This window comes from Aotus nancymaae, unplaced genomic scaffold (assembly GCF_030222135.1).
Source record: "Aotus nancymaae isolate 86718 unplaced genomic scaffold, 86718_ANA_hifiasm-v0.15.2.pri h1tg000011l, whole genome shotgun sequence".
NCBI lineage: Eukaryota > Metazoa > Chordata > Mammalia > Primates > Aotidae > Aotus > Aotus nancymaae.
The window spans coordinates 85,635,421-85,662,244 of record NW_026988422.1 but is presented as its reverse complement, the minus strand read 5'-3'; the positions used below and the strand labels follow the sequence as shown (position 1 = coordinate 85,662,244).

At 48.5% G+C, this 26,824-nt stretch overlaps 1 protein-coding gene and 1 pseudogene across 1 annotated transcript; one reads left to right on the top strand and one right to left on the bottom strand.

The window, feature by feature from the left end:
• ZNF839 (zinc finger protein 839) lies at positions 1-26,804 on the bottom strand. The gene is given in 9 exon segments (XM_021675225.2): positions 1-186; positions 188-864; positions 3,387-3,516; positions 3,656-3,793; positions 6,588-6,737; positions 8,066-8,158; positions 10,869-11,084; positions 17,639-18,529; positions 26,505-26,804. Coding segments are annotated over 9 exon segments (2,697 nt in total). The 3' UTR covers positions 1-84.
• On the top strand, positions 12,804-13,569 carry LOC105730174 (small ribosomal subunit protein eS1-like; annotated as a pseudogene).
• Positions 26,805-26,824: the final 20 nt, after the last annotated feature.

The window sequence follows — 26,824 nt, the reverse complement described above, 5'->3', positions numbered from 1 at the left end:
CTAGAGGAACTCCTTCTGGCAGGCCCATCCGCAGGCCACGCCCCTCTGCATTGGTCACTACGATAATGTCTTCCTCCTGAGACACTATTGTACCTGGAGGGGACAAGATAAGCCCATTGGAAGTCTGAATAAAAATCTGCTCCTGTCCCTGAGACAATAACTCACTGCTCCCGTTGGAAATTTCAAAAGCCAGAGCTTCGCCGACGGCAACCACGCTCTCCAGTTCTCTATGGCCAGAGTGCACTTCCCTCCCACAGGAGAACGGGTTCAACTCCCCCGAAAGGCTTTGGAGATGCCCTTCAGTCAACAGTGATCCGTGTGGGCCAGGCTGAGGCCCTGGCTTGGGCACAGTCCTGTGGGCACAGTCCACTGCCATGCTATCCATGGGCAACATTTTCTCAAGCGCAGGGGCTGCAACCTCCAGAGGCAGGATGCTGCCAGGGCTGGGCTGCTGGTTCAGGTGGAAGTCACAGGCCTTGCTGAGGTGTCCTGCCTCTGTATGTCCAGGCCCCCCAGGTGATAGGGACTCTGCACCAGATGACAAGGTGTTACAGAAACCCGGGCTCCTCAGGCTGTCCTGGGCGTACTGGTCTGAAGAATGTTTCAGAGCATTCTCTCTAGGAAATGCTGCCACCTGTGCCTGGGTCAGCCTCCTAGGCTCTCCTGACTGGGCATAAAGAGCCAGCCCACTGACATCCTGGGATGAGAGAGCAGCACCCACAGACCGACTCCTGGCTTCTAAGTCAGCCAATGCCTGAAGCTGTGGGCTCGCCCGGAACACACTCCCATCACCATCAGAAACCACCATCACATGGCTTTCTTCAGAATGCACAGAGATAGTCCCATTTACTGGAGGGGCAAAACCTAAACATTTTGGGAAACAGGTGAGCATATGTGTACTGTGTCACGCCCATTCACTGCACTCACCATACAAAACAAGCTAGGCCAAGTCACCTTCCCTGCAGAAAAATCAAAGCATCCATTCGCTTTGCTCCTTGGGATTGGTAGCAATTTAAAAAAATACATCCCTATTATCCATTCACAAAGACAGATTTTGCATTGAAAATAAATGTGTTCTAGGCCAAGCATAGTGGTTCACACCTGTAATCCCAGCCCTTTGGGAGGCCGAGGCAGGTGGATCACCTGAGGTCAGCAATTCAAGACCAGCCTGGCCAACATGGTGAAATCCTGTCTCTACTAAAAATACAAAACTTAGCTGGGTGTGGTGGTGCACACCTGTAATCCCAGCTACTAGGGAGGCTGAGGCAGGAGAATTGCTTGAACCTGGGAGGCGGAGGTTGCAGTAAGCCAAGATTGTGCCACTGCACTCCAGCCTGGGCAACAGAGTAAGACCTTTTTTCAAAAAAAAAAAGAAAGAAAGAAATGTGTGCTAAGGGCCACTCAACAGCGATTTTATGCCAGCACTGAATGAATGATTGGTGGTTCTTCATCAGAATGAGCTGGAGAATCACCCCAAGAGGCCTTTCCAAATACCCACATCCACACCCTCCCAACATCCCTACCCACAGAACTGGAATTCCCAGAGGCTCATGCCGCTGTATTTCATAATAACCTCCCTAGGTGATTCCAACACATGCCCCAATTAAGAATCACCATCAGGCTGGGCGTGGTGGCTCACGCCTGTAATCCTAGCACTTTCGGAGGCTGAGGCAGGCGGATCATTTGAGGTGAGGAGTTTGAGACCAGCTTGGCCAACATGGTGAAATCCCGTCTCTACTAAAAATACAAAAATTAGCCAGGCATGGTGGAGGGCACCTATAATCCCAGCTACTCGGGAGGCTGAGGCAGGAGAATCGCTTAAGCCTCGGAAGCGGAGGTTGCAGTGAGCAGAGACTGCGCCATTGCACTCCAGCCTGGGCGACAGAGCGAGACTCCGTCCCAAAAAAAAAAAAATTATATATATAAATGTATGTAAATATATATGTAATTTTTTTTTTTTTGAGACGGAGTCTCGCTCTGTCGCCCAGGCTGGAGTGCAGTCGTGTGATCTTGGCTCACTGCAACCTCTGCCTTCTGGGTTCAAGCGATTCTCCTGCCTTAGCCTCCCGAGTAGCGGGATTACAGGTACCTGTCATCAACCCCAGCTAATTTTTGTATTTTTAGTAGAAACAGGATTTCTGTTGATTTCCAGTAGTTCTGAAGGAAATAAATTAAAAAAAGAAAAGAAAAGAAAAACATGGTTTCACCATGTTGGCCAGGCTGGACTCAAACTCATGACCTCATGTGATCTGCCTGGCTCAGCCTCCCAAAGTGCTGGGATTACAGGCGTGAGGCATCATGCCTGGCCTACAATTTTCTTAAGTGTCTAGTTGATGGGTTCTGGCTAGAGCCAGAATAAAAGCCAGAACCTGTCTTGTTTTCCAATGTTAAATCTCAGCTGGCATGCACAGCCAAGTCTCATGAAAGCCAAGCCATAGATGGATGTGTCCTTGGGACCCACCTCTGCCCAAGCTCTCAGAACCCTCCTGGGTACAGCCTGCTGACCACCACTTGGTGGCTCTCCTTTTTTAGTTGTTGTTGAGATGGAGTCTCCTCTGTCACTCAGGGTGGAGTACAATGGTTCGGTCTTGGCTCACTGCAACCTCTGCCTCCCAGGTTCAAGCAATTCTCATGCCTCAGCCTCCAGAGTAGCTGGGATTACAGGCACATGCCACCATGCCCAGCTAGTTTTTTTGTATTTTCAGTAGAGACAGGGTTTCGCCATGTTGACCAGGCTGGTCTTAAACTCCCAACTTCAGGTGATCTGCCTGCCTCAGCCTCCCAAAGTACTGGGATTACAGGTATGAACCACTGCACCTGGCTTGTGGCTCTCCATTTTAACAAGGTACTCTAGAAAACCCCAAAGATGCCCGGGCGCGGTGGCTCACGCCTATAATCCCAGCACTTTGGGAGGCCAAGGTGGGTGGATCACAAGGTCAGGAGTTCAAGATCAGTCTGGCCAACATGGTGAAACCCCATCTCTACTAAAAAATACAAAAATTAGCTGGGTGTGGTGGCATATGCCTGCAGTCCCAGCTACTCAGGAGGCTGAGGCAGGAGAATCACTGGAACCCGGGAGGTGGAGGTTGCAGTCAGGCGAGATCACGCCACTGCACTCCAGCCTGGGTGACAGAGTAAGACTCTGTCTCAGAAAACAAACAAACAAACAAACAAAAAAAACAACCAAAGACCTCAAGACTCACAGGGAATGAATCTGCAATGATAGAACACTGGGAGGCTGGAATGAAACTTGAGAAACCAGAGGGTCCCCTTAAATCCAGCTACAGGTCACCCAACCCGAAAAGTGGCAATTCTGGGCACATCTGTGCATGCCAGCAGGACCACCAGGCCATGGATACACCCCACAGACACCATTTTACCCTCACCGGCAGCCAAAGCATGCAAGGGCCTGGGCTTCTCCCGGCCTCTGGTGTTGGCAGCAAGAGATTCAGTGGTGTCCTTGGGCAGGGCTTCGCTTCTGGTCTTTTTCACCGAGGCCAGTCCCTCCTCCGCAGCCTATGAAGAGAAGACCCAATCGGCTAGAATAGGAAGCAACAGAAAACCGGTACCTCCTCTTCCTGGTGTGAAGTGAAGAAGCCAAACCACACCAATTCAACATGAACAGTCACTCAATACCCACTTCAACCATGCCCACCTCGTGTTCCCGCTTCTCGCTGCTGGCTCCCTCTGGCTGCTCCCCATCCATCTCTCGGCTGGGCTGCTTAGGTCCAGGGTCATCTGGGTGTATTTCTTTCTTCCTTAGGAATTCTGTGATTCCTAACGACTCAGCAACCTGAAAAGGAATGGGCCAAGAAAATAAACTTCACCCAAACAGCGCACGCCCCAGAAGCACATTCATATGCAAGAATTAAACGACTTCATAGCATTCAATCTACAAAGTTCCTTTGTACCGTGAGGTGCTATCTCAACAATGAGAAAGATGAAGATAAATATAATGTTAGATGGACTAGCTGATGATAAAATGGATCATTATCAAAACTAGAAGGTTCTATGTGAGCACAATTTAGAGGAGGAGACCAAAACTTTTTTTTTTTTTTTGAGACAGAGTCTCGCTCTGTCACCCAGGCTGGAGTGCAGTAACGTAATCTCGGCTCACTGCAACCTCCGCCTCCAGGATTCAAGTGATTCTCCTGCCTCAGCCTCCTGAGTAGCTGGGATTACAGGTGCACACCACCACGCCTGGCTAATTTAGTAGAGATGGGTATTCACCATGTTGGCCAGGCTGGTCTTGAACTCCTGGCCTCAAGTGATCCACCCACCTCAGCCTCCCAAAGTGTTGGGATTACAGGCATGAGCCACCGTGCTCAGCCCAAACAGCCTTTATAAAAAATTTAAAACACTCTCTTTAATTCTGTCACAAGCTTAATAACGTTAGCTGATACCATGGTAACTTTGTTTCCCACTATCCCTCCTCTACTGAATTCTCACTGGTCTCTTCAGAAAAATGATCCTGCCTACCCCACACCCAGATCTCCCTTCCCAGCTGGTAAAAAGGCATGGGTTTGGGGGCCTGAGCTGGAGCCCAGCTTCTCTGCCCACGGCCTGGGTGATCTTGGCAAGCCACCATCTCCCTGAGTCTCCCTTGTCCATATCCCTGAGTTTCCTTATCCAACAGGAGAGATTACAGCGCCTGGAAGGGCTTCTGTGAAGATGAGATTTGACTCCATATGCAATGCCTATCCTATGCAAAACACCAGATGGGAAGGTATTCAGAGACAGCTGTTACCATTTATACGTGGACGTTACAGAGATAACTCCACAGAGCATGAGATGGAGGTGAGCACAGCAGGAAGGGCGGCAGAACAAGGCTGAAGGAGAAGACGGGCTGTGTGGATTAGCTGCTTAAAAAGTCGGAGTCTGTAGGGCATGCAGTGTGTGTGTGTGTGTGTGTGTGTGTGTGTGTGGTCAGTTCTGCTTCAAGGCATCTATATGAGGCTTAGCAGAAACCTTTTTTTTCATGACATAAAATTTAAGAAAATAAGGCTGGGCGCAGTGGTTCATGACTGTAATCCCAGCACTTTGGAAGGCTGAGGCGGGCAGACCACTTTAGGTCAGGAGTTTGAGACCAGCCCGGCCAACATGGTGAAACCCTGTCTCCAGTAACGATACAAAAATTAGCTGGGTGTGGTGGTGCACACCTGTAGTCCCGGCTACTTGGGAGGCTGAGGTGGGAGAATCACTTGAACCTGGGAGGCAGAGGTTGCAGTGAGCTGAGATTGCGCCATTGCACTCCAGCCTGGGCAACAGTGAGACTCTGTCTCAAAAAAACAAAAAACACCCAAAAAAATCCAATGTAGCTAAAGGCAATTTCATAACAAGGACATTGAAATGACAATTGTGTCAGAACAACCACAAACAATAATGAATAGTCCCTATATAACCCATCCCCAAAAACCCACATAAAGAAGAAAACAGGGCTGGGTGTGGTAGTTCATACCTGTAATCCTAGCATTTTGGGAGGCCAAGAAGGGAGGATCACTTGAGCCCTGGTGTTCAAGACCAGACTGGACAACATAGCCAGACCCCATCTCTACACAAAATTTAAAAATCAGCTGTGCATGCTGACCCACGCCTGTAGTCCCAGCTACTCAGGAGGCTTATGTGGGAGGATTGTTTGGGACCGGGAGGTTGAGGCTGCAGTGAGCTGTAATTTCGCCACTGTGCTCTAGCCCAGGAGACAGAGGGAAACCGCATCTTAAAACAAAAAAAGAAGAAAATGATACCTGAGGTTTTAACTCTGATCATCAGTGAGTATGAGGATTATGGTGTTTTCCATTTTAAGTTATCTTCATTTTTGAGTTTTCTAAAAGAGCATTTATTGCTTTAAAAAAAAATTGTGGGACGGATGCAGTGGCTCACACCTGTAATCCTAGCACTTTGGGAGGCCAAGGTGGGCGTATTGCCTGAACTCAAGAGTTTGAGACCAGCCTGGGCAAGACAGTGAGACCCCATCTCTACTAAAATACAAAAAACTAGCTGGGCGTGGCAGAGTGCACCTGTAATCCCACCTACTCGGGAGGCAGAGGCAGAAGAATTCCTTGAATCCAGGAGGCGGAGGTTGCAATGAGCTGAGATCGCACCACTGCACTCCAGCCTGGGCAACAGAGTGAGACTCCATCTCCAAAAAAAAAAAAATTTCACTTGATGGGAAAAAGCTACAATGGTGTTTATTAGGAAAATGTCATTACTAAAAACACTCTCCTTCATTCATGGAGTTTTTTATTTTTTGAGACAGAGTCTCACTCTGTCACCCAGGGTGACTGCAATGGTGCAATCTCAGCTCACTGCAACCTCCGCCTCCTAGGTTCCAATGATTCTTGTGCCTCTGTCTCCAGAATAACTGGGATTACAGGCATGTGCCACCACGCCCAGCTAATTTTGTATTTTTAGTAGAGACTAGGTTTTGTCATGTTAACCAAGCTGGTCTTGAACTCCTGACGTCAAGTGATCCACCTGCCTCAATCTCCCAAAGTGCTGGGATTACGAGCATAAGCCACTGCGCCTGGCCCTTCTTTCTTTTGGCTAACTCTACGAGCAAAACTCTTTCTGCCATGGAAGACTGTTACCTTATCATCATTTATCTCCAGGGTCTCCTGAGAACACAGACCAGAACTACTGAGGTAATCTTCGCACATTTGCTTAACCATTTGATGCAACTCTTCAAATTCCTTATATACAGCTGGGAAAAAAGGCTTTGCTAGATGATTTTTTTCAACCTTCGTGAAGATAAAGATAAAAAAAAAGTTTAAACCAGAGGTACTGATATGGAAAATATAGAAGAAAATCTAAACAAAGTTTCGGTTTCTTAACCCCTCAGCAGCTACTCTGGTGTGCATTTCCTTCAGTCCCCAGTGAGCACCTACTGTGTGCCCCACACGGCGCAGGGATGCCAGAATGGGCATGGAAGGAGCAGGCCGAGAAACAAACGAGTCTTGGGTGGAGGCCACGGGTGAGCTCCCAGGACAGGACAGGAAGGAAGGGCAGAGAGGCCCTGAGCCCCGGCTGGGCTGTAAGCTCTGGAGGGAGTGTGGGGTACAGGCAGCCAGGGCTGCAGCCTCAGAATGGGCTCAGAGGGAGAGAGCCCGGGCAGAAGAGGCCAGTTGGGGCGAGTTGGGACCAGGAGAGCCCAGGCTGGCCATTATTTGTGGCTGCCACTTCCATTCCTCCTGTACCAAGTTAAAACAGTCAAGGGAGTGGACGGGCACCTGGCCGAGACATGCAGCTACCCAGGCACCGGCCCCTACACCAGGCACTGTGCGTGACCAGCAGGTTCACTTCAGCTGTCCTGGAAAAGGCAAACGATTCCAAATGGCCTGGCACTTTCTAAAATAACTGAGCCAGGCAAGGTGGCTCATAGCTATAATCCCGCCACCTTGGGAGGAGGATTACTTGAGGTCAGGAATTTGAGACCGAACTGGGCAACAAAGCTAGACCCCATCTCTACAAAACAATTCTTTTTTAAATAAATTAAAAATTAGCCAGGTGTGGCCAGGCGCAGTGGCTCATGCCTGTAATCCCAGCACTTTGGGAGGCCGAGGTGGGCAGATCATGAGGTCAGGAGTTCGAGACCAGCCTGGCCAATACGGTGAAACCCCATCTCTACTAAAAATACAAAAATTCACTGGGCGTGGTGGTGCACACCTGTAGTCCCAGCTACTTGGGAGGCTGAGGCAGGAGAATCACTTGAACCTAGGAGATAGAGGTTGCAATGAGCCAAGATCACACCACTGCACTCCAGCCTAGGCAACAGAGCAGACTCCTTCTCAAAAAAAAAAAAAAATAGCCAGGTGTGATGGTCCAAGCCTGTAGTCCCAGCTACTTGGGAGGCTGAGGTGGATAGATTGCTTGAACCCAGCAGCTTGAGGCTGCAGTAAGCTATGATGGTACCACTACACTCCAGCCAGGGTGACAGAGCAAGACCCTGTCTCAAAAATAAAATCAAACAACCATGCAGGTTATTGAAAGGGAATAAATAAATAATAACATTATTTCTAAATAACTTCTAATCACCCCTCTATCATTTAGAAACACTAAGAGGACTCACCTTCATCAGAAGAAACTCGTACACGGTCACAACCTGAGCCATCCGAGGTAGAGCCAATTCCACCAGATCTTCCTGGTCACACTGCTGCAGAAGCTACCAAGGGAAGGTGTTCCATGCCTTTGAATGTCCCGCAAGAATTTCCCAATAGCCAACAAGTTGGTGCAATACACAACATAAAAAACACAAAGTTCTCCAAAAATTTCAGTGTCCAAGTAACTCTAAACATTCTATTTTATTAACTATCTCACTTGTTTGCTCCTTAGTGTACTGTATGAGCCATTCTGGGTACCCCACAACACTGTCCTGGGTACAGGCCCCGGAATAAGCACACAGTGATGAGGAGATGTGTGTCCTGCCCTCCAGGACTCACCCAGGCTGTGCCACATGCTCAGGTGAGGGGCCAGCACAGCTGGAGGCGGCGCCTGGAGACAGGCAGGCCAGAAGGGCTAAAGGGCAACCCAGGCCCAGGCTGAGAGGGGTCGAAGGGTTTGGATTCCCTTCTCCAGGCAGCTGTGGAGAGAGGTTTTTAGGAAGGTGCCTCAGGTGGTGGTGCAGAGGATGGGGTGGGGCTGGAAGCCTGGCAGGCAGTCAGGCAAAGAAGCACAGGCAAAGAGAAGATGAGGACTCAGGTAAGAACAGGGATGTGGGTGGCAGGGGAGGGAGGGAGATGCGGGGAGGGCACAGCCCTCCAGAGTTGGCGATCACAGGACATGGGGAGGGTGAGTGAAGGAGAAAGTCAAGAATGCCTCTGGGTTCCCAGCTTGAGCCTGGGCAGGTACAGCGGGCCCGGACATTGCAGGGGTGGACAGGAAGCCAGCTTATGGGCTCTGCTCAGACACGAAAGGCTTCACAGGACAGCCACGTGGAGACGTTTCAATGAAGAGATCTGAGACACCAGAGAGAGGTCTGAATGGGAAGCATGGGAGTCTGCAGAGGGAAGAAGGCCTAGGAAATCAGGAGGACAGTGAGATCCTCAGGGAAGCAATAAAGTGAGGGGGAAGCTGAGGAAGTCCTAGAAACAGGAAGTCTTCTGAGGTCCAGGGAGATCACAAGATCAGTGCTTAGAAGGCCAGGCGCAGTGGCTCATGCCTGTAATCCCTGCAATTTGGGAGGCCAAGGCAGGATGATCGCTTCAGGCTAGGAGTTTGAGACCAGCCTGGACAACATGAGACCCTGTCTCTTAAAAAAATTAAAAATTAACTGGGTGTGGTGGTGTGTGCCCATGGGCCAAGTTACTCCGGAGGCTAACACAGGAAGATCAATTGAGCCTGGGAGGTGAAGGCTGCATGAGCCATGATTGAGCCACTGCACTCCTTGGTGACAGAACAAAACCCTCTCTCAAAAAAAAAAAAAAAAAAAAAAAGATTGGCATTTACGGAGAGAGCAAGAGTTGAGTAGGAGCTGCAAAGGGCTGCAAGTGCTTCAGACGAGGGCCACCGTTGCTCATTAAACAAGCAGAAACGCTAAAGAAAAGTGTTTAATTGTGACTTTCAAAAACCTTTGAGGCTGGGCATGGCGGCTCACTCCTGTAATCCCAGCACTTTGGGAGGCCGTGGTGGGCGGATCACCCGAGGTCAGGAGGTCGAGACCAGCCTGACCACCATGGAGAAACCCCATCTCTACTAAAAATACAAAATTAGGGCCGGGTGCGGTGGCTCACGCCTGTAATCCCAGCACTTTGGGAGGCCGAGGCGGGTGGATCACGAAGTCAAGAGATCGAGACCATCCTGGTCAACATGGTGAAACCCCATCTCTACTAAAAATACAAAATTAGCAGGGTGTGGTGGTGCATGCCTGTCATCCCAGCTACTCGGGAGGCTGAGGCAGGAGAATTGCTTGAACGCAGAATCAGAGGCTGCAGTGAGCCAAGATCATGCCATTGCACTCCAGCCTGGGCAACAAAAGCGAAATTCCGTCTAAAAAAAAAAAAACCCTTTGGAAGAAATTACCAGCTGACTTTCAACTCCACAGGAAGTAGGGGAAGGTGGGAATATAGGATATTACCTTGCCATGACCTGACCTAAATTCTGGAGGAGCTTAATAACAACAAACAGGGAAACACCTCAAATTTCTGCTTCCCACTCAGGTTCAAAGGACAGTTTTGTCAGGTAACTGGTCTGACTGTCATCTTTCTCCCCGAAGAGCAGGGCTCTATCTTGTGCACACTGTCTCCTCCATCCCTAGTACAGGGACTGATACTTGATGGACACCCAGTAAATGTGTAAATTAATGTCCATTTCTGGAGAAATTATCATCTGTGAGTCAAGAATGGTCCTGAAACCATTTCCATTGTTTTCTAAACTGCTTCCATATAAACACAGGTTATAATCATTCCAAAATTTATCAAGGCCAGCAGCTTTTGGAGCTACACTGAAGGCTTTAAACAGGTGAGAGGATGAATGAGTTCAGATACTACTGTCCCTGGCTTTATCACACAATACAATGACATTTCAGGTGAACTGTTTAAGTGATCTGGGTATTTTACCTTTTTTTTTTTTTGAGATGGAGTCTTGCTCTGTCGCCAGGCTGGAGTGCAGTGGCGTGATCTCAGTTCACTGCAACTTCCACCTCTGGGGTTCAAGCGATTCTCCTGCCTGAACCTCTCGAGTAGCTGGGACTACAGGCACCCACCACCGTGCCCATCTAATTTTTGTATTTTTAGTAGGGACGGGGTTTCACTATGTTGACCAGGCTGTTCTCGATCTCTGGGTATTTGACTTGTAAATTCAGAAACTAATAGTGAATTGCCACATACCATGCTAAAGACATGGGTTTCAAGCACAGGGTTGTAAGAGTGAGGTACCTCCTTGAGCCTGGCTTTGCTTGGCGACGACCTCTGCTCCCCTGCTGCAGCAGGGCCACCATGTGGCTGAGTGGCTCTTCTCCGATGGAGTACAGCTGTGTGGGACTCTGCAGGGGTCTCTGAGCGTGAGCGACTTCTAGGTCCTCGGTATCTCTCTGATCCCAAAAGAGCTCCATTTTCTGGTTCAGATGGCAATGTCTCTTCAACGTCTGTAGACTGACCATCCAGACAGTGTTGCATACCCAAAATAAAATAAAACAAGCACGCTTTATATACCCCATAGAAACCTTTCAGTGGCCACGAGTAATGGCTCACGCCTGTAATCCCAGCACTTTGGGAGGCTAAGGCGGGTTGGTCACCTGAGGTCAGGAGTTTGAGACCAACCTGCCCAACATGGTGAAACTCCATCTCTACTAAAAATTCAAAAAATTAGCTGAGTGTGGTGGCCCGCGCCTGTAGTCCTGACTACTTGGGAGGCGGAGGCAGGAGAATCACTTGAACCCAGGAAGTGGAGGTTGCAGTGAGCCAAGATGGCGCGACTGCACTCCAGCCTGGGTGACAGAGTCAAACTCTGTCTCAAAACAACAACAATAACAAAAAACAAACAAAAAACCACCTTTTTATTTAAATTTTAGGTTCAGGGTACACGTGCAGGTTTGTTACAGAGAGTACTACATAATCTGAGTTTTTCAACCCTTGCTGCCCTCCCTCCTTCCCTGCCATGAAAGCCTTAAGGCAGAAAAATGTCAAGTCAAAAGCAACGAACTCGCTAAATTATTTCTTCTTCACATAATCAAGACATATCAACTACAATCAATACATCTTAAATGTTTCCAACAAAATATCCCTTTTGGACACAGGATCAATATTAGCTAGGCAGGCTGGGTGTGGTGGCTCACATCTGTGGGGAGCCAAGGCAGGAGCATCACTTGAGCCCAAGAGTCGGAGACCAGCCTGGGCAACATAGTGAGACTCCATCGCTACAAAACAAAAATTAAGTTAAAAAAAAATATTGGCCAGGCACAGTGGCTCATGCCTGTAATCCCAGAACTTTGGGAGGCCAAGGCAGGAGCATCACCTGAGCCCACAAGTTGGAGACCAGCCTGGGAAACATAGTGAGACTCCATCTCTATAAAAAAAATTAACTTAAAAAAATTGGCCAGGCACAGTGGCTCATGCCTGTAATCCCAGCACTTTAGGAGGCCAAGGCAAAAGGATTGCTTGAGCCCAGAACTTTGAGACCAGCCTCTACAACATTGTAAAACCCTATTTCTACAAACATACCAAAATTAGCCAGGCCTGGTGGTGTGCTCTACAATCCCAACTACTTGGGAGGCTGAAGTGGGAGGACTGCTTGAGCCCAGGAGGTTGAGGCTGCAGTAAGCCATGATTGCACCACTGTACTCCAGCCTGGGCAACAGAGCAAGACCTGGCACACACATACACGCACATGTACACGCACACACAAATTAGCCAGGCATGGTGGTGCTTGAGAGGCTGGATCACTTGAGACCCAGAGATCGAAGCAGCAGTGAGCCATGATTGCACCACTGCAACAGAATGAGACCCCGTCTCAAAAATAAAAATAAAAATAAATATAAATATATATTAGCTAGCCTGTAAGTCTGGGGTAGCAAACTAACCCTGGGATGTTGACCAACATGAAACAAAAGACTTCTCTGATGTGACTGTCATCTTAAAACATGACCTGAATTTTGTTCCTAATTCATTACTTATCCATGACCTTTTAAATTTTTAAATTATTTTACTGGATATACTTTAAATACCATAAATTTCATCCTTTGAAAGTATATAATTCAGTGGATATAATATATTCACAAAAGTGTGTAGCCATCACCACTATCTAATTCCAGAATGGTTTCATCACCTCAGAAAGAAACTGCACCCATGCCTTTTGGCTCTGTGAGCGGCACCATGGCAGTCGGCAAGAACGAGCACCTTACGAAAGGCGGCAAAAAGGGGACCAAGAAGAAGGTGGTTGATCCATTTTCTAAGAAAGATTGGCATGATGTGAAAGCACCCGCTATGTTCAATATAAGAAATATTGGAAAGACGCTAGTCACCAGGACCCAAGGAACCGAAATTGCATGTGATGGCCTCAAGGGTCGAGCATTTGAAGTGAGTCTTGCTGATTTGCAGAATGATGACGTTGCATTAGGAAATTCAAGCTGATTACTGAAGACGTTCAGGGCAAAAATTGCCTGACCAACTTCCATGGCACGGATCTTACCCGTGACAAAATGTGTTCCTTGGCCAAAAAATGGCAGACAATGACAGAAGCTCATGCTAATGTCAAGACTAGTGATGCTTACTTGCTTCATCTGTTCGGTGTTGCTCTTACTAAAAAACCCAACAATCAGATACGGAAGACCTCTTACGCTCAGCACCAACAGGTCCGCCAAATCAGGAAGAAGATGGAAATCATGACCCGAGAGGTGCAGACATGAGTTGATTCCAGGCAGCATTGGAAAAGACATAGAAAAGCCTTGCCGATCTATTTACCCGCTCCATGATGTCTTCGTTAGAAAAGTCAAATGCTGCAGAAGCCCACGTTTGAATTGGGAAAACTCATGGAGCTTCGTGGTGAAGGCAGTGGTTCTGGAAAAGCCACTGGGGACGAGACACTGCTAAAGTTGAAGGATCTGATGGATAGGTACCACCAGTCCAAGAATCTGTCTAAAGTTCAGACTTATAATAGTGGCAAATAAAAAGTCTTATTTGTGATGGTAAAAAAAAAAAAACAACACCCATTCGCGGTCACTCCTCCTCCCTCCCCCCGCAGGCCCTGCAGCCACCGTCTACTTTCTGTCTCCATGGATCTGCATAGGTTTTGAAGAGAATCCTAGATCTGAAGCTGTCCTCATTCCCTGACAGTTCCCTCCTCTGAAAATAGGAATTATAAGATAGAAAACTAAAATAAAGGTTGAGCACGCTGGCTCATGCCTGTAATCCCAGCACTTTGGGAGGCCAAGACGAGTGGATCACCTGAGGTCAGGAGTTTGAGACCAGCCTGGTCAACATGGTGAAATCCCATCTCTACTAAAATTACAAAAATGAGCTGGGTGTGGTGGTGCACGCCTGTAATTCCAGCAACTCAGAAGGCTGAGGCAGAAGAATCACTTGAACCCAGGAGGTTTGTGAGCTAAAATCGCACCATACCACTGCACTCCAGCCAGGGCAACAGAGAGAAACTCTGTCTCAAAAAAAAAAAAAAAAAAAAAAGAGAGGGAGAGAATTAGAATATTAAATACTATAAACTACTGTTTCTAGTATTTAAACAGTAAATAACGTTAGTGCACACCTGTAATTCCAGCTACTAGAAAGGCTGAGGCAGGAGAATTACTTGAACCAAGGGGGTGGAGGTTGCAGTGAGCCAAGATCATGCCACTGCACTCCAGCCTTGGCAACAGAGTGAGACTCTGTCACAAAAAAATAAACAACCATTAGGCTGGGCATGGTGGCTCACCCCTGTAACCCCAGCACTTTGGGAGGCTGAGACAGGTGGATTACCTGAGGTCGGAAGTTTGAGACCAGCCTGACCAACATAGAGAAATCCTGTCTCTATTAAAAATACAAAATTAGCCAGGCATGGTGGTGCATGTCTGTAATCCCAGCTACTCGGGAGGCTAAGGCAGGAGAAAATGCTTGAACCCAGGAGGAGGTTGCAGTGAGCCAAGATTGTGCCATTGCACTCCAGCCTGGGCAACAAGAGCGAAACTCCATCTCAAAAAACAAACAAAATAAAATTAGCCAGGTGTAGAGGCAGGCACCTGTGGTCCCAGCTACTTGGGAGGCTGAGGCGAGAGAACAGCTTGAACTTGGGAGGCGGAGGTTGCAGGGAGCTGAGATCATGCCACTGCACTCCAGTGTGGGAGACAGCAGGAGAGAGACAGCCAGACTCCATCTTTAAAAAAACAGGCCAGGCGCAGTGGCTCATGCCTGTAATCCCAGCACTTTGGGAGGCCGAGGTGGGTGGATCACAAGGTCAAGAGATTGAGACCATCCTGGCCAACATGGTAAAACCCCGTCTCTACTAAAAATACAAAAAACTAGCTGGGCATGGTGGCGCGTGCCTGTAGTCCCAGCTACTCAGGAGGCTGAGGCAGGAGAACTGCTTGAACCAGGGAGGCAGAGGTTGCAGTGAGCCGAGATCGCGCCACTGTACTCCAGTCTGGCGCCTGGCGACAGAGCAAGACTCTGTCTAAAAAGAAGGAAAGAAAAGAAAAAAAAGTAAATGAAATTTTAAGAAATGAATAAATGAAATCAGCAATGCAGTAGCATACAAAGTAAATACACAGGACAGGTGTGGTGGTTCATGCCTGTAATCCTAGCACTTTGGGAGGCTGAGGTGCGCAGATCATTTGAGGTCAGAAATTCGAGACCAGCCTGGCCAACATGGTAAAACCCCGTCTCTACTAAAAATATAAAAAATTAGTGGTGGTGCACGCCTGTAGTCACAGTTACTTGGGAGACTGAGGCAGGAGAATCATTTGAACCTGGGAGGCGGAGGTTGCAGTGAGCCGAGACCGTACCACTGCCCTCCAGCCTGGGCAACAGCGCCAGACTCAAAAAAAAAAGTAAATACACAAAAATCAGCTTCATTTCTAAACACTAACAAGGAACAATATGAAAAGAAAATAAATAAAATAATTCTACTTAAAATCTAGCAATTCCACTTCTGGATCTGTACCCCAAAAAATTGAAAGCAGGGTCTCAAAGAGGTAATTGAACACCCATGTTCATAGCAGCATCATTCAAAATAGGCAAAAGGTAGAAGCAACCCAAGAGTCCATGGACAGATGAATGAATAAGCAAAATGTGGCATGCACACACAATGCAGTATCACTCAGCCTTACAGAGGAAGGACATTCTTATAATTGCTACAACGGGAACCCTGGGGATATTGTGCCAACTGAAATAAGCCAGTCACAGAAAGACAAATATTCTGTAACTCCACTTCTATAAGGAAATTACAGTAGTCAAAATCATAGAAGAAAGTAGAATAGTGGCTACCAGGGTTGGGGGAAAGGGGACGGAGAGTTAGTGTTTACAGGGACAGTTTTAGTTTTTTGTTTCTTTTTCACTTAGGCCAACTTGAAGCTCGGAATTTTAGTTTTAGAAGATGAAAGAGTTCTGGAGATATGTGGTGTGGGATGTTGGCTGCACAACACTGTGAATGTATTTAATACCCCGAACTACACACTTAACTATGGTTAAGATGATAAATGTCACGCTATGTGTATTTTCCTACAATTTTTTTTTTGAGACAGAGTTTCACTCTTGTTGCCTAGATTGGAGTGCAATGGCAGGATCTCAGCTCACTGCAACCTCCACCTCCCAGGTTCAAGCGATTCTCCTGCCTCAGACTCTCAAGTAGCTGGGATTACAGGGGTGCAATATCTGGAGACAGAGTTTCACAATGTTGGCCAGGCTGGTCTCGAACTCCTGACCTCAGGTGATCTGCCTGCCTCAGCCTCCCAAAGTGCTGAGATTACAGGCGTGAGCCGCCGCACCCAGCTCAATAAAATATTTAGGAAAAAAAATTTGTGATGTGATAATACAAACTCACAGTGACTCACACCGGCTTTATCAGGGGTTTCAGAAGTGGCAGAAGCGGGAGAGCAAATGCTAAGCAGCCAGGGGCTGTTGACACTCCAGAAGCACCCTGGGGACTCCCTTTCTCAACCACACCCTCTGTAATGGCAGCATCAGCCAAGAGTGCGCTGCCATTGGTTTTACCTCCAAACCTAAAGAACCGACGCATACATTCCCATCAGATGTGCTCACTAAATCATGCCGACACACAGAAGACACGCATCTCCTGGCCATTTGGCAGTAGTGCAGACAACATGGGGTCTCAGATCCTCCACTAGAACGATCTGGTCCCGCTTAAGCCTTTGCCTGAGTCCCCGTCAGACACCATAAAGGTCAATTTAAGGATGATGAGCAGGCAGGGGCAGGAGTAAGGACTGACTTGGTCTGAATCTGTGTCCCCATCAAATCTCATGTTGAAGGGTAATCCCCAGTGTTAGAGGTGGGACCTGGTGGGAGGTGAGTGCTGGATCATGAGGCAAAACCCCTCATGGCTGATTTAGCACCATCCCCTTGGTACTAAACTCATGATAGTGAGTTCTCATGGTATCTGGTTGTTTAAAAGTGTGTGGTGGCCGGGCATGGTGGCTCACACCTGTAATCCCAGCATTTTGGGAGGCCGAGGCAGGCAGATCACCTGAGGTCAGGAATTCGAGATCAGTCTGACCAACATGGTGAAACTCCATCTCTACCAAAAAAAAAAAAAAAAATTACCCAGGTAATTTGGTGGTGGGTGCCTGTAATCCCAGCTACTGGGGAGGCCCAGGCAGGAGAATTGCTTGAACTGGGGAGGCGGAGGTTGCAGTGAGCCAAGACGAGGCCACTACACTCCAGCCTGGGTGACAGAGGAAGGATCTGTCTCAAAAAAATAAAAACATAAAATAAAATAAAAAAGAGTATGTGGCACCTCCCCCTGGCCCCTTGTTCCTGCTGTGGCCACGTTATACACCTGCTTCCACTCTGCCTTCGCCGAGACTCTGTTTCCAGAGGCGTCCCCAGAAGCCAAGCAGATGCCAGCACTGGGCTTCCTATACAGTCTGTGGAACCGTAAGCCCACTAAACCTCTTTTCTTTATAAAATACGTTGTTTCAGGTATTTCTTTATAGCAATGTGAGAACAGCCAAATACACAGACATATACCCAGACAGAAACATTACCTGCAGGCCACCGCGTGCTGACTCTGTCACCAAGCAAGAGCAGGCCCCTCCCTCACGCAGAGCCGCTGGCGTGGACAGCCCCCGGGAGGTCAGGCTGAGCGTCCTTTCCTCGGTGCCCCCCGGGAGGGTGCTCCCATTGGCTTTCTCAGACAGCACCATCTCAGGGGCCAGCGGGCCATGGCCTGGGTTAAGTTTAAAATGCCGGGCCAGTCCGCCCTTCCCTATATATGACTTTTCACAAGTCTGACACTTAAAGCTTTTGGGCCTCAGGGAGCAGCTCGGGAAGTCAAAAAGCATGTGTCTCTCCCTCTGATCTTCATCTTCTTCCATACTGAGTTCTGAATAATCATCAGAATCTGACAGATGACCGTCTGCCAAATCCTCTGTTTTTATGAACTTATAATCTTTAGCTTTATACTTGGGAGGTCGAGATATCCGTCCAGAACGTGTCTTTACTTTTAACGACTTTTTTAGTTTCTCAGTATGTTTTGTATGCAAGTTTGAAATAAATCGGTGTGCTGAACTGGATGAAACAGATGTTACTGCCAGTGGGTCAGAGGCCGACAAGGGGGTCAACATGGAGCCCTGTCCATCTGGAGCCTTGGGGGCTGGGACTTTCTTTGCAGGGACTGCCTGGAGGGCTGGCGGTGGTTCCTGTACAAACACCTGAGCAGGAGGTTGGTGTAAGTCACTTAGGAGGCATGACTGTGGCTCGGTTCTCACAAGCGGCTGTACCCTGAGCAGCTGATGCCTGGTGACGTGGAGCCCCATCAGGCAGGAACTCCCCTGGGGTGGCTGGCTCTGTCTTGCAGTTTGGGGCTGGAAGGGCACCGGCCTTTCCTGACCTTTCATTTCTCCAGATGTTACCTTGACACAAATGGCTTCTAGTTGCTTACATACAGAAAGACAAGAAAGAGAAAAGAAGCATTGTGCTTATCAACATGTCTGCAACTTGGCTTTCATCATAAATCTATTATTGACACTTTTTTTCCTTTTTTGAGACGGAATTTAGCTTTTGTTGCCCAGGCTGGAGTGCAATGACGCAATCTCGGCTCACTGCAATCTCTGCCTCCCAGGTTCAAGCGATTCTCCTGCCTCAGCCTCCCAAGTAACTGGGATTACAAGGGTGCATCACCATACCCAGCTAATTTTTCTATTTTTAGTAGAGACGAGGTTTCTCCATGTTGATCAGGTTGGTCTCAAACTCCTGACCTCAGGTGATCCGCTCGCCTTGGCCTCCCAAAGTGCTGGGATTGCAGGCGTGAGCCACTGCACCTGGCCGGCCATTATTTACATTTTTTTCTAAATTACATCTTATATGTAAAAGTTGATGTAGTAGTGAGCAGAGATCACTCCATTGCACTCCAGCCTGGGTGACAAAGGGAGACTCTGTCTCAAAAAAGAAAAAAAGCTGATGTAACATGTTTGTTACATAAACATTTTGTTTGTAGTAAGGTGGTGTTTTTCAGACCTTTCTGACCAGAGACCACAGTGATATAGGCTGGGCTGGTGGCTCAGGGCTATTGTAATCCCAGCACTTCAGGAGGCTGAGGAAGGTCGATCACTTGGGGTCAGGAGTTCGAGACCAGCCTGGCCAAAATGATGAAACCCCATCTCTACTAAAAATATAAAAATTAGCTGGGCATGGTGATGCATGCCTATAATCCCAGCTACTCAGGAGGCTGAGGCAGGAGAATCGCTTGAACCCAGGAAGAGGAAGTTGCAATGAGCTGATCCTGCCACTGCACTCCAGCCTGGGCAACAAAGCAGGACTGTATCTCAAAACAACAACAAAAACAAAAACAGAGGCCACAATGATACATTTTACATTATGACCTAGTACACGGGTATATAAATATCAACATACATAAGTAAAATAAAAAGTTGATGGAACTACTTACCATTCCTACATAAATGCCCGCTGATTGTATCTATTCTACACCTTTTTTTTTTTTTTTTTTAAGATTAGGGTCCCAGTCTGTCACCCAGGCTGGAGTGCAGTGGCACAGTATCAGCTCACCGCAACCTCTGCCTCTGGGTTTGAGTGATTCTCCCATCTCAGCCTCCCGAGTAACTGCCACCACACCCAGCTAATTCTTGTATTTCTTGGTAGAGACAGGTTTCACCATGTTGTCCAGGCTGTTCTCAAACTCCTGACGTCAAGTGAAATACCTGGACCCCCAAAGTGCTGGGATTCCAGGTGTGAGTCACCATCACTTTTTGTTGTTGTTGTTGTTGTGTTTTTTGAGACGGAGTCTTGCTCTGTTGTGAGGCTGGAGCACAGTGGCTCAGTCTTGGCTCACTGCAAACTCTGCCTCCCAGGGTCAAGCTATTCTTCTGCCTCAGCCTCCCAAGTAGCTGGTACTACAGGCGCGTGCCAAACGCCCGGCTAATTTTTGTATTTTTAATAGAGAAGGGGTTTCACCACGTTGGCCAGGATGGTCTCGATCTCTTGACCTCGTGATCCACCCGCCTCGGCCTCCCAAAGTATTGGGATTACAGGCGTGAGCCACCGCGCCCGGCGCACCAGCACTTTTTAAAAAATACTAGTCATATTCCACTAAGTTGATTTCACGACCAACTGAGATACTAAAAGCCTTCTTAACAGTTTTACCCATGTGGGTTTTTGTTTTTTTGGTTCTTTTTGAGATAGAATCTTGCTCTGTCGCCCAGGCTAGAGTGCCACTGCAACCTCTGCCTCCCAGGTTCAAACGATTCTCCTGACTCAGCCTCCCGAGTAGCTGGGATCACAGGTATGTGCCACCACGACCAGCTAGTGTGTGTGTGTGTGTGTGTGTGTGTGTGTTTAGTAGAGATGGGGTTTCACCATGTTGGCCAGGCTGGTCTCAAACTCCTGACCTCAAGTGATCCCACCTTGGACTCCCAAAGTGCTGGGATTATAGGTGTGAGCCACTGCACTTGGCCTTACCCATGTGTTTTTGCTTGGAGTTTTTAGTACTCTAAAAGCAGACGTAATTCATAATGTGGGCCCAAGTTTTTAAAAACTTTTTGACTGGGTGTGGTGGCTCACACCTGTAATCCCAGCACCTAGGGAGACTGAGGTGGGCAGATCACCTGAGGTTGGGAGTTCAAGACCAGCCTGACCAACACGAAGAACTCCCATCTCTACTAAAAAATATAAATATTAGCTGAGCATGGTGGTGAGCACCTGTAATCCCAGCTACTCGGGAGGCTGAGGCAGGAGAATCGCTTGAACCTGGGAGGTGGAGGTAGTGGTCAGCTGAGATCGTGCCATTGCACTCCAGTGTGGGCGACAAGAGCAAAACTCCATCTCAAAAAAAAAAAATTTAATGAAATTCTGGAAGCCACAAAAAAGCCATAAGGAACAGTGTTACCCAGGTTCCTACTGCCCAACCTGCATGCCCGTTTCTTCCCCCTGTCCTGAATGTGCTGTTTTGCATTCTTAGGCTTTTTATATATTTATAAGGTATATGCAGATATTTCTAAAAATATATAGTTCACTTCTGAAATATTCCTTTTTTTTTTTTGAGAGGGAGTCTGGCTCTGTCGCCAGGCTGGAGTGCAGTATGCAATCTTGGCTCACTGCAAACTCCGCCTCCCGGGTTCAAGTGATTCTCCTGCCTCAGCCTCCCAAGTAGCTGGGACTACAGGCATGCACCACCATGCCCAGCTAATTTTTGTATTTTTTAGTAGAGACAGGGTTTCACTATGTTGATCAGGAAGGTCTCTATCTCTTGATCTCGTGATCCACCCGCCTCGGCCTCCCAAAGTGTTGGGATTACAGGCGTGAGCCACTGCGCCCGGCCCAGTTCTGAAATATTCTTAAACTTTAAATGACTGATATCATCTCCTGCAACTTGAAAGGGCTTTTGTAGGTTTTACTCCATTTTGCTTTGTGAATTTTATCCACATTAACATGTGTAGGTCTCAGGGGTTCATTCTCTCTGCAGTATGAGGATACTAATCTATTGATGGACACATGGTTTCCAACCTTCTCTTCCTAGGGTCTGCCCTGAATCTTCATGGACGTATGTGCACATGTGTGAGTTTCTCCAGGGGCATGTACTTAGGCGTAGGGCTGAGTATTTTCAACAACTTTTTACAAATATATCTAACAACATTTCAAATACATGTGCTTTTTGACCCAGTAATTTCATTAAAAAAAAAAAAAAGGGCTGGGCGCGGTGGCTCACGCCTGTAATCCCAGCACTTTGGGAGGCCGAGGCGGGTGGATCACGAGGTCAAGAGATCGAGACCATCCTGGTCAACATGGTGAAACCCTGTCTCTACTAAAGACACAAAAAATTAGCTGGGCATGGTGGCGCATGCCTGTAATCCCAGCTACTCAGGAGGCTGAGGCAGGAGAATTGCCTGAACCCAGGAGGTGGAGGTTGCGGTGAGCCGAGATCGCGCCATTGCACTCCAGCCTGGATAACAAGAGCGAAACTCCGTCTCAAAAAAAAAAAAAACGCTCAGATGGCCGCAAAGATGTTCTGTTCTACGAGGTTGAAGGCAGCACTGTCCCTAATGGCAAAACACCCACCAAAGGGGAGAACTACCTTCAACAACATCCAGCAGATATTTACTGAGCACAGGCTGCACGCCAGAAGCACTGTTCCTGGAGTCAGGAAACAGCTGTCATAGAGTTTAGGGGAGAAGGTCAGGAAAGCAAAAGAAATGAGGCTCCTGTCCTCACAGAGCAGAAATAATGAGCATTTTCCTCCAGCGAGAAAATGAGGCAAATCATATCATCCAGAGCACAATTTCCCAACCAACATTTCTTTCTCCTTTTTGTGGATGGAGTCTCACTCTGTCACCCAGGCTGGAGTGCAGTGGTGAGATCTCGGCTCACTGCAACCTCCACCTCCCTAGTTCAAGCAATTCCCTTGCCTCAGCCTCTCAAGTAGCTGGGATTACAGGCGCATGCCACCATGCCTGGATACTTTTTTTTGTATTTTTAGTGGAAATGGGGTTTCACCATGTTAGCCATACTGGTCTCAAACTCCTGACCTGAGGCAATCCACCCACCTAGGCCTCCCAAAGTGCTGGGATTACAGGCGTGAGCCACTGTGTCCAGCCCAACAAACATTTCAGAGCATAACCCTTTGACATGGGTGGCTGGAGGATGCCCAGCAGCATCTCTGCCTCTACCCACTAGATGCCAGTAGTGATCCCAAGTCCTGACAAAGATACTGCCAAGTGCCCGTTGTGGGGCAAAACTGCCCTTCGTTGAGAATCACTTATTTGAGACCACCAACTGGCCCTCTTTGGACTCAGCCTTCTGGTATGACCCTCAAATGGTGGAACGTCCATAAAAATGTCACACAGGACAGAATAAACATCCTCACTGAGATGAAGCTGGAGTGTGCCTCTCGTCTGTCTCTTGATATACCAGTGCAAACAGCAGAGGTCAGCCAACATTTTGTATGAAGAAGAGCTGGCACCACAGTCCTGGGAGCCCCCAATTCCTGGGCTACTTGTAAATCAAATGACAACTAGATTGACTGTGCATATCCTTCAGGGACCATAGCTCTTTCATTTTACTACCAGTCACAGAATATTCTCTATGGGCCAGATACAGGAGCTCACACCTGTAATCCTAGTGTTTTGGGATGCTGAGATGGGAAGACTGCTTGAGGCCAGCAGTTCAGGGCCAGCCTGGACAACACAGTGAGACCCTGTCTCCACAAAACATTTTTCTTTTCTTTCTTTTTTTTTTTTTTTGAGATGGAGTCTTGCTCTGTTGCCCAGGCTGGAGTGCAGTGGCGCAATACCAGCTCATTGCAACCTCCGCCTCCCAGGTTCAAGTGATTCTCCTGCCTCAGTCTCCTGAGTAGCTGGGATTAGAGGCGCCCATCACCACACCTGGCTAATTTTTTGTATTTTTTAGTAGAGATGGGGTTCACTGTGTTAGCCAGGATGGTCTTGATCTCCTGCCCTCATGATCTGCCCGCCTCAGCCTGCCTAGGCTAGGCTTACAGGCATGTGCTAGGATTACAGGCATGAGCCACCACCCCTGGCTTCAAAAAAATTTTAAATTAGCCAGGCATGATGGTACATGCCTGTAGCACCAGCTACTTGGGAGGCTGAGGTGGGAGGATCATTTGAGCCCGGGAGTTTGAGATTGCAGTGAGCCAAGATCAGTCCAGCCTAGGTAAGAAAGCAAGACCCTGTCTCCACAAAACCATAAAACAAAAACAGAATACACGCACACACACACATACAACACCTAAACCCTATTGTTTTAGGATAAGTACAGCAGCAAAGCCTGACTAATACCGTATTTATCCCCTATCCTAACTGGCCTCCCCTGTGGGTATTATGCTTGAAGCTTTGTTACATGTTTATTTCATTCAGCTACCATTTACTAAGTATTTCTGAGTAGAATACATACACAGTAGCCAAGTCCTAGCCTCACCCTTGAGATGGTTTCCCCTGCCATGCCTCATTCCCTGCAGACCTGCTGAATCAGTCTCGTGGGGTGGAGCCCCAAGATCTGCCCTTTCAAAAGCTCCACTGACAATTCTGAAGACAGATAAGGTTCCCTAAGGAATGCAGACAGGTGAGGCAGGCAGGAAAACAATGTTATCATGGTACCACAGGTGCAAGAGGCAGGAACAGCCCAGACATGTGGGCTGCCCGGAAGCAGTGATCTCTGCAGGGCATTTTGAAGGCTGGGAATTTTTGCCAGGTGAAAAAGGGCATACATCCATGTGTAAATGCATGGATGCATGAAAAGGGGCACGGCAGGTGGAGTGCAACTGGAAATTTCTGTGGGGTGGGAAGAGGGAGGATGGGGAGAAACAGCAGCCTTGATCTGACCCAAGTGTGTCCACCTGGTCTGTGCTTTACACCATCCCCCAGAGCGAACCACCCGGATTTCCGCTGTGGTGGCTGAAATGCACCCTGCCACTGGCCCCAAAACCTGCCTCTCCTCTTCTGAATTTTCAACGCAGACTCACTCTTTCAAATCTAGTTCAGATACCACCTCTTCAACAAAGCTGCTTCTGATCTCCTAGCCAGAAACAATCTCCTTTTCTTTTTTTTTTCTTTCTTCTTGACTTTAGATAACCTGACAACAATCTCCCTTTCTCTAAATACATTTAGTTCTTTATCACTATCTTTAGCTTTCTGGCCTTGATTAGAAGGAATCTGGGTCATGTTTTATCTCCTGTTAGTTCATAAACTACTGAAGGGCAAAGTACACATCCGGTTTTCCTTTGTGGCCTCCATGACCCATCTGGGGCTGAAAGAGTATTAGCAGAAGGTGCTGCAAAGTTACATTATTGCAGGTAGACTTTGTATCATCTCCATTAGATTAGCTACAGAATACAATCTCATCATGCTGCCTAACCTTGATAAAGTTTGCCTTTATGAAAAATATGTCATTCTTGGACTTCATTCCAAACCCAAAAAGCTGTGGCCATATTGAGCAGAGCATGCTGAGGAGTACAGGGGCTCGGGAGAGCAGCCACACCTGAGGGAACCCGGGCAAAGCCACTCAACCTCCCTGAGCTCATTTCCCACCAGCAAAATGCTGGTACAAAACACTGCGGAAAACTAAGCAGCCCGGCACACTGCCTGGCGCAGAGCAGAGGCTCTGCGGATGGCCACCCCTGGATGGCGTCTTGCAGCCATCTGACCCAGACCAAAGACTAAAAAGGTTGAGTTACCCAAGGTCACACCTCTGGATAGTGACAGTGTGGCATATGGGCAGAATCATACTTGTCTTCCTAAATCTTAGCAAGACAACTCTCCAGTCTTGATGATTAACTTAACTAACATCAGTCAAAAAAAACTCAAGAGTGAAGATCCCTGATTCTATTCACCAACTCATTTCTTCAAGTGGAATAAGCCCTGTTTTTTTTTTTTTTTTTTTTTTTTTTTGAGACAGAGTCTCGCCCTGTCGCCCAGGCTGGAGTGCAATGGTGTGATCTCGGCTCACTGCAACCTCTGCCTCCCGGGTTCAAACGATTCTCCTGCCTCAGCCTCCTAAGTAGCTGAGATTACAGGCGCCCACCACCACACCCAGCTAATGAAAGCTCTCTTTCGGCAATTTTGGGATGAGACTAATTTTGTTTACAACCCCAGCGCTGAAATGGGATGGAATTTTACAGATGACGTGTAGGACCTCTGGCTTCAGGCGCTATGCTACACCCTCCGGACTTGGGCGACTATATCCCCAGGAAATAAACCCACTGAGAAAGGCTGTTTTGTAGTATAAGAGTGCTTTCACATATTCCAAACATTAAGTGTGCATGAGGTGCTGTGCTGGGTACCGAGGTTACAAATCAGTGACTGTCACTCAGGATGGTAAGTCCCGCAGCGAACTCGTATATTGTGTTTAGCTTTCTTCCAAGCCTGGGCCTCGGCACCTTACATCTGAAAAGCTAAGTTGGTGCCTTTTAATTCATTCAGGTTTCAGCTCCAGTGTCTGGCCTACGGGACCACCCACTCCAAAGCAGCCCCATCACTCCCAGAACCTGCCTTCTGTTCATTCTTCAAGTGTGTTCAAGGCGTCACCTCTCGCACATAGTGGGGAGTGGCGGGAACACCGTCTCTAAGTGCTCCACAAAGGCTGAACGAGCGGTCAGAGGCCTGTAAGAAGAGCCAGGCAGCACGCAGGAGCCCCCAGCAGGGCTGTGGAGGCAGAGAAGGCACGAGGGCGTCCCAGGCACAGGGCCCAGCGTGAGCAACGGCTCCTCGAGTGAGGCTCCTGGGGTGAAAATGCCAGGGTGGTGACAGGTGGGGGCCGAACGCCGTCCCTGAGGAGCTCAGCCTGGGGACACCCTGAGTCTTAACCCGGGCGAAGCAGCTGGCCCCGCCGCGGGGCCTCGGCCCCCTCCAGGCCTCAGTTTCCCTACGTCCCTTCCCGGCGCCTCACCTGGGGCGGCAGCAGGCGCGGCGGGCGCGGGGACTCGGCGCCCGGGCCCCGCTGCAGGGCAGCCTGCTGGGCCGCGTCCCGCAGCCGCCGCGCCGCTTCCTGCAGCACGAATGGGGGGGGCGGCGGCGGCGGCGGCGGCGGCGGCCGTGCCTTCGTCACCCGCTCCAGGACCCGCTGCAGCTGCTCGGGGTCCAGCGGAGCCACACGTGCGACGCTGCCGCTCTGGCCCGCAGGAGCCGGGCCGCCGCCGCCGCCGCCATCCTCGCTGCCGCCCCCAGCCTCCGGCTCTGCATCCGCCATGGCGGCTGAGGCGGGGACTC